General features: G+C 47.3%; 1 protein-coding gene across 1 annotated transcript; it reads left to right on the forward strand.

Moving 5' to 3' along the window:
- Nucleotides 1-644: 644 nt before the first annotated feature.
- Uchl1 (ubiquitin C-terminal hydrolase L1) lies at nucleotides 645-11,533 on the forward strand. The gene is made up of 9 exons (XM_021162846.3): nucleotides 645-757; nucleotides 871-882; nucleotides 1,376-1,504; nucleotides 4,062-4,212; nucleotides 6,866-6,951; nucleotides 7,031-7,078; nucleotides 8,099-8,165; nucleotides 9,102-9,160; nucleotides 11,142-11,533. The coding sequence occupies exons 1-9, from the start codon at nucleotides 725-727 to the stop codon at nucleotides 11,226-11,228; spliced, it is 672 nt and encodes a 223-aa protein (XP_021018505.1). The 5' UTR covers nucleotides 645-724; the 3' UTR covers nucleotides 11,229-11,533.
- The last annotated feature ends 441 nt before the right edge of the window (nucleotides 11,534-11,974 follow it).

Genomic DNA, 11,974 nt, shown 5'->3' on the forward strand with positions numbered 1-11,974 from the left:
GTCTCAAATCATCTATCTTTTCTTTGGTCTGTTTCTAAAGTCCTCCGGCGCCCGTATTCTATGTGTCTCGTATGTACTGCTTCCCAGCGACCCACCGGTTCTTCCCCTGGAGTCACATTACATCAGCTTCACTAATGCACTCCGTATCAGATGTTTTATTCTAGGCAGTCCATTAAAAACCGAGCCTGGACACAGGTTGAATTTAACATGGAGGACAGATTGTCTGAGGTTAAGTACAAACTGTTCCGAGATGGGGGGGAGGAAGACCGACAAATATTTATATTCATATTAAACACTACATATACCTGTTGATTTTGTGCTTTTTTTTCCTCTCTCAATGTTTCAGAGACCCTTGAGCTTTGGAGTGATTGAGACGACAGAGGAGGGTTTCCAGAAATTTCGCTCCAAATTAAAAGCTCCCTCAAATAGGCTGCTTCATGCGCTCAAGAAACACCCACCAACAAAACCCATCTCCACAACCACCAGATTAGCTCACCGGCGAGTGAGACTGCAAGGTTTGGGGGCTTGGCTTGTACCATTCTGTGCGGTGCATGGGGGAGTTCGAGCCCTCTTGGCCTTCCTCCTCTGCTTGTTTCTGCTCCTGTCTCCCCTGCTCAGGCTTTCCCAGTGAGCGAGGCCGGCGCTTTATAACAGCAGCCTGGGCGGCTCCACCGGCTGTTTTTTCGGCTCCTCGGGTTTGTGTCTGCAGGTGCCATCCGCGAAGATGCAGCTGAAGCCGATGGAGATTAACCCCGAGGTAAGCATAGCTGCTGGGTCGCTTTGGGAGAAATAAGGCTGGCCCTTAGCTACAGCTCGGTAGCTGAATCGTTTAGTTTTATTATCATTTTCCTCTTTGCTTTTGGCTTTCAGATGCTGAACAAAGTGAGTGGCGCGGCGTGCAGTCTCTGTCCCTATCCTCCAAGAGCATCGTTGGAGACGCCCAGCCGGCCGCGCCCTGTGCAATGGAGGTGGCTGGGCTGGGGCGCCCAGCTGGGTGTCGTCTCTGCCCTGAGTTATCTAGGGGTTTGGGAGTGACTGAGAGATCTATCGCGGGAGGTGGCGGAGGATGGTCCCGGTCAGCAACGAGCGCGGGGAGCAGCTCTCGAGGGCGTGGCGACGGCCCGCGGACTCTGGTCCGAGGGCTTCGCGCGAGCCACGTGTGGGCTGAGCTTTGTGCTGTGTCACTGCGCGGCACGCAGGGTGGGACGGCGCGGAGGCTCCTCCCAGACTCGGGTGGGGACCCGTGTGTGTGTTTGGTGGGGGGTTGGGGAGTGGGAGGGCCGCACGAGGGATGCTTGTGCTGGCCCCGCCCCCTAGCAGGTGCCCATTATTTGTCTGGCTTTTTCGGTCTGGCTGCCCTGTCTTTTCCTTGCAGGTGTTGGCCAAGCTGGGGGTCGCCGGCCAGTGGCGCTTCGCCGACGTGCTAGGGCTCGAGGAGGAGACTCTGGGCTCAGTGCCATCCCCTGCCTGCGCCCTGCTGCTCCTGTTTCCCCTCACGGCCCAGGTAGGGAGAGGTCTGTGATGGGCGGGTCTCAGTGGATACGCAGTGTTGTGGAATGAGTTCCTACCTCGCGCTGTCCCCTTTTCCTGTAGGGTCCCTGATAAGGATCCCACTTCTTAGGGTGGGAGGTGCTTGCATTTTCATCGGGGCTCTATTGTGATGTCCATTATTGCCTCAATTTGGAAGAGAAGGAGCCCATTGATTCTAAGTCTTTTTTTCAGTTATCCAAAGAAAGATCTCCAACTTGTTTATTTTGTTTATTTATTTATGAGCCTTGCTCCCACTTGCGGATGGCCGTTTGTTTCCTTTTAAGGGCCTTGAGTGGGTCAGGTCCCTGGTTTGGTTCTGATGCTTTCTCACCTAGCTGTAAACTGATGAGGGCCTGGCTTAAGTCAAAAGAGCTGTCTCTTCATTTGCCACCTCCATCTGCCTCTCTGGTGGAGTATCCATTCCCCTCCCCCACCCCTCCCAGCAGGCATACTGTTGAACCTTTTAGAAAGCTGAATCACTGGTGCACAGAGCCCCGTCTCCACCTCTCTGACCTTGTGGCTGGATGAAGTAGGGCTCCTGTGGCACAGTCATAGGCAGGGATGCAAGTGATTCAGACTGAGCCATAGAGAAAGACAAAACTGGGGGGGGGTATGCGTTGTCTCGCCGTGTGTGGAGCCCCAGTAAATCACTGCATCGTCTCCCTCCTGTGGGCTCTTAGCTTCCTAATGATTTAAGAGGGGATGACATTGGAGGCATTTGCGTCTCTGCCGTGCCTTCAGATAGGATGAGGCTAATTAAAATACCATCCTGAGGGCAGGTGTTCTAGAGGCATCCTTGACTGGAACTAAGCTGTATGGGAAGTTCTAGGCCCTGCTCCTAGCAAGATGGTCTCTGATGAGTTCAAACATGGAGTTTGGATGATGTCAGTGACGCGTTTCCCAGTCGGAGCTTTCATTGCTACCACTCCGTGTCAGATTGGCTTCCTTGACTGAAGCAAAGTCGGCTCTCCTCTTGCCATAGAGGTTTCTGGAGCTGCTTTCCAGAGGAACCATGATGACTTGGAGGTTTTGAGCAGGGCTCAGGCAAGGCCTCTGGGAGGCAGTGGTGAGCCCGCTCGCTTGGAACCCCTCTCACTGGTCTCATTTTGTAGGCTCCAGTGGATTTATTTATCTTTTTAGAGTACATTCCAGTTTGGTTTGGCTACTGTTTTGTCCTTTAGCTGCCGTCTAATCTGCCCCATCTATGGAGTACTTATTCTGCATATGTAATGGGTAAAACACTGAAGAATTCTTTTTGATGAAAAATGAAGCAAGCAAGCTAGTTTAGGATGCATCTCATCCTTACTAAGGTTATGTCCGGAACTCCGAAATGAACATCTTAATTCACTTTGGTGATGAGATCCAAGCATTCTGCTTAGGGAAGAGTTCAGTGGTGGTCTGTTTTACAATGATAGCTGACTGATTAGCAGCAAGAGGTGTGAGAACCCTTAACAGTAAGTGGGAAGCAAGAACAGCTGAGCGTCAGTTCATCTCCTAGGACAGTCGTCTTCCTCTCCTATAGCCACAGAGAAAATGCACACCCAATCCCATTCCCAAGTACACTAAACACCACAGGCTCCTAGAATCGGAACCCAGCTGGCTGATGTGCTGTGTGTTTTGCTGGCCGTGGGCAATGGGCGTTTCTAGGGCAGCAGCACCTGCTTTTGATTGGCAACTCCTGACTTCTCAGATCTTCCAAACTCAGCAGTGAGAGGAATGGACAGTCTCTGGAGTCATTGAACACTTAATTGACTCTAAAAGAAAGATAAAAGACAAAAAAACAAACAAAAAACGGAGCCAGCAATGCTCGGAGGAAATCTCTCGTTCATAGAGCAGCCTCCCCAGATAATTGCTAACCTGCCTTTCAGTTAGAACATCCCCTGTATTGCTGGCAAGGATAAACTAGTACCCTGTCTTTTTTTACAAAATGAAAGTTTAGGTTTTTGTTAGTTTTAAACCATAGTCCAATCCTTGTAGCAGTTGGCTTTACTTTTCTAAAACAAACCGAGGAAGGGAAGTTCTTGGATCTGCTCGCCCCTTCCAAACAGTTAAACCTTGTTTAAAGGCATTGACTTGCACACAAATGGAACCACCGTTACAGAATAGCGGAACAGACACCAGCTGGTGCTAACACTGGGTATTGATCAAAGCTTGATTAGAAGCCTCTGAAATGCAGTCATTCTTCTCACTGAAGGGAGAAAGCCCTGAGTACAGCTCTGTTTGCAGATTTCACGACACCCCGCCTCCAGCTAAAGGTTGCCGTGGTGTCTAGACAGCCTTGGGCAGCATCCAAGGCAGTGCCTGCCTGCACTGCAGCATCGGGGTGGAGCCCCGCGGCCTGCTTGGGTGTGGAGGAAGACTCTTCCCTGAGCATTCAACAGCATCTAGCACCACGGCGCTCACTCATGGTCACACATCCCACGGTTTATCTCTTTAGAACTGGCTGGACCACCATCTGCTTACTTTAAATGTTCATTTCGAGATGGAAAAAAAAAACAAAACCAAAACCAAATAATTTCTCCCATTCACAGCATGAAAACTTCAGGAAAAAGCAAATTGAGGAACTGAAGGGACAAGAAGTTAGCCCTAAAGTTTACTTCATGAAGCAGACCATCGGAAACTCCTGTGGTACCATCGGGTTGATCCACGCAGTGGCCAATAACCAAGACAAGCTGGAATTTGGTACTTGTGGCTTAATCATTTGGTCATCTGTTTGGTTTTTTTTTTTTAATATTGTGGGTACATGCCAATGGGGGGTTAGAGTAGAGCTTTGTGGGGTCCTCTCCTTCTGCTTGATAGAGGTTTGGGGGGGGTCCACTCACCATCTAAGTCACCTGCTATTTAAACTTGAGGCATGGGGTTCAAAGAAACTTGGGTATTTACAGGGACCATTTATTTCAGCAATGTATAAACACATACACTCAGGTGGCTCAGGACGGGCCCTCACTCTGTGGCTCTGTAATTTTGGCTGGCCTTGAACTCAAGGCAATCCTCTTGCCTCATCTTCCTACTGGGACTTAGAGGTGTGTGCCTCCACACCCATCTTTAAAGTAGTTTGAAGCCTGTTAAATTACATCACCACTTAACCCAGATATAGCACCATGAAGGGTGTTTTGCTGTTTGTTTTGAGGGAAACTAATTCTCTTAAGAAGTATTGGCCCTCTTTTTTCTTTTTCTTTTCTCACAGCTTTATGGGGCTTAAGTGAAAGGAATACTAGAGGACCAGCTGATGTAAAGATTCATTCATTAATTCATGTGTGTATATATATACATATATATGTATATTCATGTGTATACACACATATATATATACACATACACACATATATACATATATATGCTCAAAATTCTAAGGAATTAATGGTGATATCTAGAAAGTATGGATCCTGTCTACAGTGCTTCTGTGTCTCATAATTGACAGAAGGACCAGAAGAGCTGCCAGCTGCTGACACACAAAGGCGTAGCAGCAGCAGCCTGAAACCCTACTAAAGGGAGCCACTGAGAGCAAAAGCAGATGGAGGGCCTCATCCTCCCTCCAGTGGAACCTGAACGGGATGTAGGAGAGAGAGAGGTCTGAGCCCTTAACGTCTGTGAAAGGCACAAGAGCCAGCAAGGAAGGTTACACTCACATAGCAGTTATGTGCGATTCAGGCTAAGAATTGGCAAAGTTTCTCCCGATGCCAGACTATAAACCTTTCAGGCTTGGAGAGCTCTGTGGGCTCTGACTCTGTAGCTGAAACCTGGCCATAGCTATGCTGGAAGCCTATGGGGTTCAATGAAAATTTTATTTGTAGAAAGAAATAATAGTAATTTGTCATCTTCTGATTTTGAGTGGCTGCAAATGGCTACAAATTGAATATCCTCAGCCTCGTTACTCCTGCAGGTCAAATACAGTCCCAGCTACTCAGGACACTGAGACAGGATCACTGGAGCCTAGGGAAGGCCACAGAGGGACTTGTGTCCAAGGAACATCTAGCTCACTTGTAGAGTATTTGTCTTAACAGTACGAGGCCCTGGGGTTGATCATACACATACACCCACTTGCTCATGTACACACATACACACACTCTCTCACTCTGTACACACTATACACCACACACATATGTATATTCAAAATTACTTTCACTTAGATGTTCATACTTAGAAAGTACCCTTGTATACTTTTTAAATTACAATGCTTGTCTGTAAGCATACCTAGGTCTCTTAGTTCTTTTTCAAGTGTGGATGTGGCAAAGCTGCATTAGAAAGCTGTATTGGCCCTTTCCCTCTGTGAAACCTCGTGGTCCTGGGATCAGGGTGGTGAAAGGTTAGAACCACGGTGTAGCCATGGTTCAAAAGTTAATTCCATTTTGTCCTTCTCACGGAGTTACGAGGATCCCCATCGGTTCCCGGTTTTGGTTTTCTTTCTTCTCAGTGACAAGGATCAAGTCCAATGGAGCCCACCCTCAGCCTTCCAGATTTTGGAATGATGCCCAGTAACTGAGTTCGTTACATCTAGAGCTGACAGTTCACACAGAGGTCATCTGAAATCAGTTATTTTTATGATAGCTGCTCTCCTGCCTCCCCACACTTAACCACTCCTGAGCAGGGGCAGTGTCTAGCCCAAAGGCAGCTGGCCAGGCAGCCCAGGCTTTCGAAACTATTTCTGTCTTAAGACCGCTATGCTAATGGCATTCAGTGCTCCATTTGCCACTCTGAAGTAAAAACCTGAATTTGGGAACTGTTAACTAGATTAGAATGTTATTGTGGCACCATATGTGTAGTGGATGTTGTGCTGGGTAGGTGGTGGCGCATGCCCTTAATCCCCACACTCAGGAGGCAGAGGCAGTCTTGAGTTCAAGAGGAACTCTTGAGTTCAAAGCCAGCCTGATCTACAAAGCAAGTTCTAGGATAGCCACGGCTATGCGCAGAAATCCTGTCTCTTAAAAAAATAATAATAATAAAGTTGCATTAAGTTAAGAAGTGGTACAGAGTCAGCCACAGACACAGTAGGCTGCACATAGGCTCCTTAGGGACTAGATAAGCTCCCACAAGTACGAGATTTAACTATGTAAATGCTGAAAAGTGCTGAGATTTGAGAAGTGAGTAGGACAAGAATTGGGGTGTCAAGGACCCCCATGTACGCTGAGGAGTAGACCAGCCTGTCTGGCCTGATTTCAGCAGCAGGGAGCAGTTGGGAAGCTAGCCTGCAAAACGGGACAACGCATCCAATGTCCCTGGAGACTGTGCATAGATTGAGGTGGGACCAGCTGTGCAAAGGCCCGAGCAGGCAGTCCATGTGCGCCTGCTCACACTGTTTAATCTCTGCTGATGCGTACGTTTTCTTTTTTCAAAGAGGATGGATCTGTCCTGAAACAGTTTCTGTCTGAAACGGAGAAGCTGTCCCCCGAAGATAGAGCCAAGTGTTTCGAGAAGAACGAGGTAATAGAAAATGCTTCTGGGGCAACACTTTTAAATGACTCTGGATGGCTGTGTGCTAATGGCTTCCTCTCTTCTGCAGGCCATCCAGGCAGCCCATGACTCCGTGGCCCAGGAGGGCCAGTGTCGGGTAAATACAAACGTGCACACAGACCTGAGCCGGGTGCCCCCTGTTTCCTGTGAGGTATTTACAGGAATCTTGACAGCAGTGCCGTGCCAGCTGACAACAGAAACTTCTCCTCCTAAAGCATCCAGACTTGATCTGTTCCCCTCAAATAGTTTCAGGAATCTACTTGGCGATGAGATTTAAGTCAGTGGCCTATCCTATGTTTAGCTTGGAGCCTGTGGTTTCAACTCCAGCACTAAAAAGTATGCAAGCCATAGGGTGAACCTTCCAAAGCAGTGGCGCTCTCCCTGTGGGTCACGACCTCTTGGGGGTTTGAATGACCTATGGGAGGGTCGACTACCCAATATTTGTGAATTATAACAGAATAGAATTACAGTTACAGAGTAGCAACAAAATAATTTTATGATTGGGGATCAGCACCATGTGAGGAAGTTTATTCAAGAGTCACAAGCATCAGAAAGGTTGAGAACCATTTAGACAAGTCTAAAGTCAAATGCAAATTTTAACTTAGAAGCCAGGGGCTGTGTTACCACACTTTACTTCTGCTTTCTGGACTTGATGGGCAAGACCCTTCCCTTAGCCTGATCTCCTTCCCATTAAAAAGCATACAGTACATAGGCCTGCAGAGGCGGCCCAGGCATCCCAGCATTTCTGCCTTAGGAAGTTTAAATGCAAGCTGTTTGGAGCATATTCCTCTTGGAGAGTATGAGAATTTATTTTTTAAAAGATTTATTTTTATTTTCTGTCCTATGGGTATTTTTTTTCCTGTATGTCTGTATTTATATGTGTGTATCTGTACCACATGTGAGCCTGGTGCCTCTTGGGGCCAGAAGAGGGCAGAAAATCCCCTGGCACTGGAGTGAAGGTGACTGTGAGCCACCGCCCAGTGCTGCTGAGTCCAGGTCCTATGCAAGAGTAATGAGTGTTCTTTAACCTGCTGGGCCATCTTTTTAGCTGGAGAATGTATTTGTAATTAGTATATCTGCTACGTCATTAATTCCTTTTCTTCTTGGCTCTCTTCAGGTAGATGACAAAGTGAATTTCCATTTTATTCTGTTCAACAACGTGGATGGCCATCTGTACGAGCTCGGTATGTACGGGCTTTGCGATCCAGTGTGATTTTACGTATTATTCGTTCAGACTTCATCTCTCTTACGGCATTGCTATGTGACTTTCTGACAGTAGGCATGCAGTGATTTATGAAGGCAGAAATCTGAATTCCAGTGAGAACCTTGGGCTGGCTCAAGTTAGCGTCAGTTGTAGGAAGGGGTTCATGGTACCCCTCACCTGACTCCTTATAGTGTCCCCTAAGACACATGTCACGCAAGGATCAGTACCCAAATATTAACTTGTTTCTGTAAAGTGAGTTTAAGATTTTTGTGTTTGTTGGAGATGGGGGTCTCTGCCTAGCCCTGAATGTCCTTTACCTTATTAATTAGACCAGGCTGGCCTTGAATTCACAGTGCTCAGCCTGCCTCTGCCATCCAAATGCTGGAATTACAGGCGTGCATCACCATGCCCACGTTGTAAACTGAGTTTAGATCTGTTGAACATCATTTCTCTTTGGAGCAATAAAGAATATCCATCTTAGGGAATTCATCCATTTTCTTTTCATGGAGAAAGGCTTGCAGTTGCATCACCTCAGACGTAAAGGTTCCCAAGGGCAAAGGAGATGGGAAAAAATCAGCAGTCACTAAAAGGCGACTGGAAAACAGAGCAGTCTTTACTGTTCCCTAGAGACTGCCTGACTTTTGCACAGTTCTCTTCTCCAAAATGGGGGTGGGGGGCGGTTTACAATTAATTCCTCCTGTTAGGGAAGCTGGGTTGGGTCTGTATGATCTCCTCAGCTGTCAGTGACCGTCCAGGATAGCTTGTATCTCATTGCATCCTGTCGCTTTGAGATCAAGCTCCCCTTTTTGGAAATGGTAGCAGTGTTTGGACGAATCTAAAAATCCTTTTGGGGTTGGGTGGCTACCACATTCTGAAAATGCACAGGAAGGCTGACATGCCGGCTTCTTTGTTCTAGATGGGCGAATGCCCTTTCCAGTGAACCATGGCGCCAGCTCAGAGGACTCTCTGCTGCAGGTAATCCCTGGAGTGCCTCTCTCTCCACTGCGGGCACCCTTCTTTCAGTTGCTTTTGTGTACTGTGCTGACATTCAGGAACACTGGCATCAGTTGTGTAGGCTAATAGCATTGTTTAGGGCTTAAAGATCGCTTCAGCCATTCTGTCTGCCTCATTTTTATAACAGGTGGTTTTAAACGGGATCCTAAAAAAAAAAAAAAAAAAAAAAAGCCCCGACTAATCTGTTTCGTGTGCTGTCTTTAGTTAGGATTGGCTCAAAAGCCATTGCGTGGCTTTAGTGTGGGATTAAGGTGGCCATTGTCTCCTTGTCAGGTTATGCCATCAGTAAAGAGTGGAATATCAGCTCTTTCCACCTTCCCTAATCCTTCAAGGCTTCTTGGTATGGGTCAGCCTTGGTGGGTGTGTATTACACATTTTGGCTAGGTAAATCCTGTTTTTGGGGTTTTTTTTTTTTCCATGTAACGTTACTGGTATTAGAGAGTAGAGAATTCAGGATCACTTGGCTAGAGAGATGGCTCAACTATTAAGAGTGTGTACTGCCTATGCGGAGGTCCCAAGTTCAGTTTTCAGGACCCACATTCAGACAGCTCACAGCTACCTGTAATTCCAGCTCCAGGGCACCCACAGACACGCACAAACCCACACACAGACGTACAACTAAAATAAGGGGCCTAGCCGATGCCCGTGCAGAGGCTCTGGGTTTGATTCCCAGCAGGTACCACGAGATGGCTCATAATCCTGTATAACTCCATTTCCAGGGGACCCGATGCCCTTTTCTTGCCTCCACAGACATCAGGATACAAGTGGTGCCTAGACAGGCATGTGGCAAAAGACCTATACACATAAAACATTTGTTAAAAGAATTAAATCTTTTCTTTTTTAAATGTTTTTAAAGATTTATTTATCTTATAAACGTGAGTACACTGTTGTAGTCTTCAGACACCCCAGAAGAGGGCATCAGATCCCATTACAGATGGTTGTGAGCCACCATGTGGTTGCTGGGATTTGAACTCAGGACCTCTGGGAGAGCAGCCAGTGCTCTTAACCACTGAGCCATCTCCCCAGCCCCAGGAGTTAAATGTTTAAGATTCATGAGGACCATGAATTTTGTGGACCATGTGTTTATCCTGCTTAGAAAAATGACGACTGCAAACTCAGTTCTGCTGTTGTAGGCCCTTTTAACCCAAAACTGAATCTTTAGAATGGAATCACCTTGCTGTTACAAAGGATATTTCTTAGACTTGACTTGCAGTAGCAACAACAGCTAGTCATAGTGCTTGGTGTGCACACAGTAGGGGTGCTTGTGGCATGCACACAGTAGGGGTCAGCAAAGGTTTTTTGTGAGAAGCCAGGTAAGTATTCGGGCTTTGTGTGGTGTGTGGCTCTGGCAAGTGTCCAGTGCTGCTTCTGTAGCCCTAAGCTTTGCTAGACAGTCCCTAAATGAACATGTCTACCTGTGTCTGCCAAAAGTTTGTTCACCACACTGGCAAGAAGGCTGGGTTTGGTTCCTAGGCTGCGGTTTACCGACTCCTGGGCTGGGTGATTCTCTAAATGAGTTCTGCCTTCCTTTGAGTCCCCTTAATATGATGCAGGAAGTGAGACTCCTTGCCTTCTTCCCCAAGACAGATTAATGCCCAAGGTTGCTGTGAATTCAATGGTAAAACCATGGTTCTTGGCCAGTGTACCTTGAGACCTTCTTTATAAAGGACACAGCTTTGGAACATGAAAGATCTGGTCACCTCATAGCACTGGTGAACCAAGGTATACCAACCCAGGCACTTGGCAAAGAGACATGGAGTCTTTTAGAGAGGGAGTCCAGGTTAAAATCGAGCCTGAGGTGTAGGGTCTCAGAGGCAGGTTTTTTTCCCTTGCCTCCATCCTCTATTAAAGCCAGTGAGGGTAAAGCGGAAATATTTTCCCTTTGGAGTTTCTCTCTCTGTCCAGGTTCTATTCGGATATTAATACCACCCCTCCTTTTCAGGATGCTGCCAAGGTCTGCAGAGAATTCACTGAGCGTGAGCAGGGAGAGGTCCGCTTCTCTGCCGTGGCTCTCTGCAAAGCAGCCTAAGTCTGGGGACAGAGAACCAGCCGCTCCCCCCTTCCCTGGGCAGGTGCGCGCGGCCCGCCGCCCTTGGTTTGCAGCTTTAGCACTTAGAACCACAGCTGTCTTCTTGCGTTCTACAGCCCCATCCCCTCCACCCCACCCAGGCCACCAGGGGGCTCTGTCACAGCCACACCAGGCTGAGCACTTTCCCTCCTGTGTCTCTCGTACCTTGCTCTCTACGGTCTCTTTGGTTTCTGTCTGTAAGTTACGGCCCTGGATGTGGTTTGTCTAGTCCTTAAGAGGAAGAATAAAACTTTCTGCTGCTGAGAGTATCGGCTGGTTTTTATTTTCCCTTTCCCCACCCCAACCCCTCCCACAGACAAATGTCTTCCATCTAATGCAGGTAAGAAGATTCCCACACAATAGTATTGGTTTAGTGTTTAATCCAGACTCTATTTCTGTACACTGACATTTCTCTACATACCTGTAGAAACTTAATTTTTTGAAAGTTCGGTGTAGGCTGGGTGTTGTGACTCAAGCTTGTAATTCTAACACTAGGGGGCTGAAGCAGGATTGACACAAGTTTCAGGTTGGCCTGGGCTACTTGTGTCCAGAGAGAAAGAGAGAGGGGAGGGAGAGAAGGGAAGGAAAAGGGAGAGAGGGAGAGGGGAGTTATGAATGGGCAATTTATGAACAGTTTCCATAAAGTGCACACCCAGTGTTCTATATCATTGATGTTTTATGTTGGTTTCATATTACAATCAGTCCTG

This window comes from Mus caroli, unplaced genomic scaffold (assembly GCF_978045245.1).
Source record: "Mus caroli unplaced genomic scaffold, Mus_caroli_1 scaffold_4, whole genome shotgun sequence".
Taxonomy (NCBI): domain Eukaryota; kingdom Metazoa; phylum Chordata; class Mammalia; order Rodentia; family Muridae; genus Mus; species Mus caroli.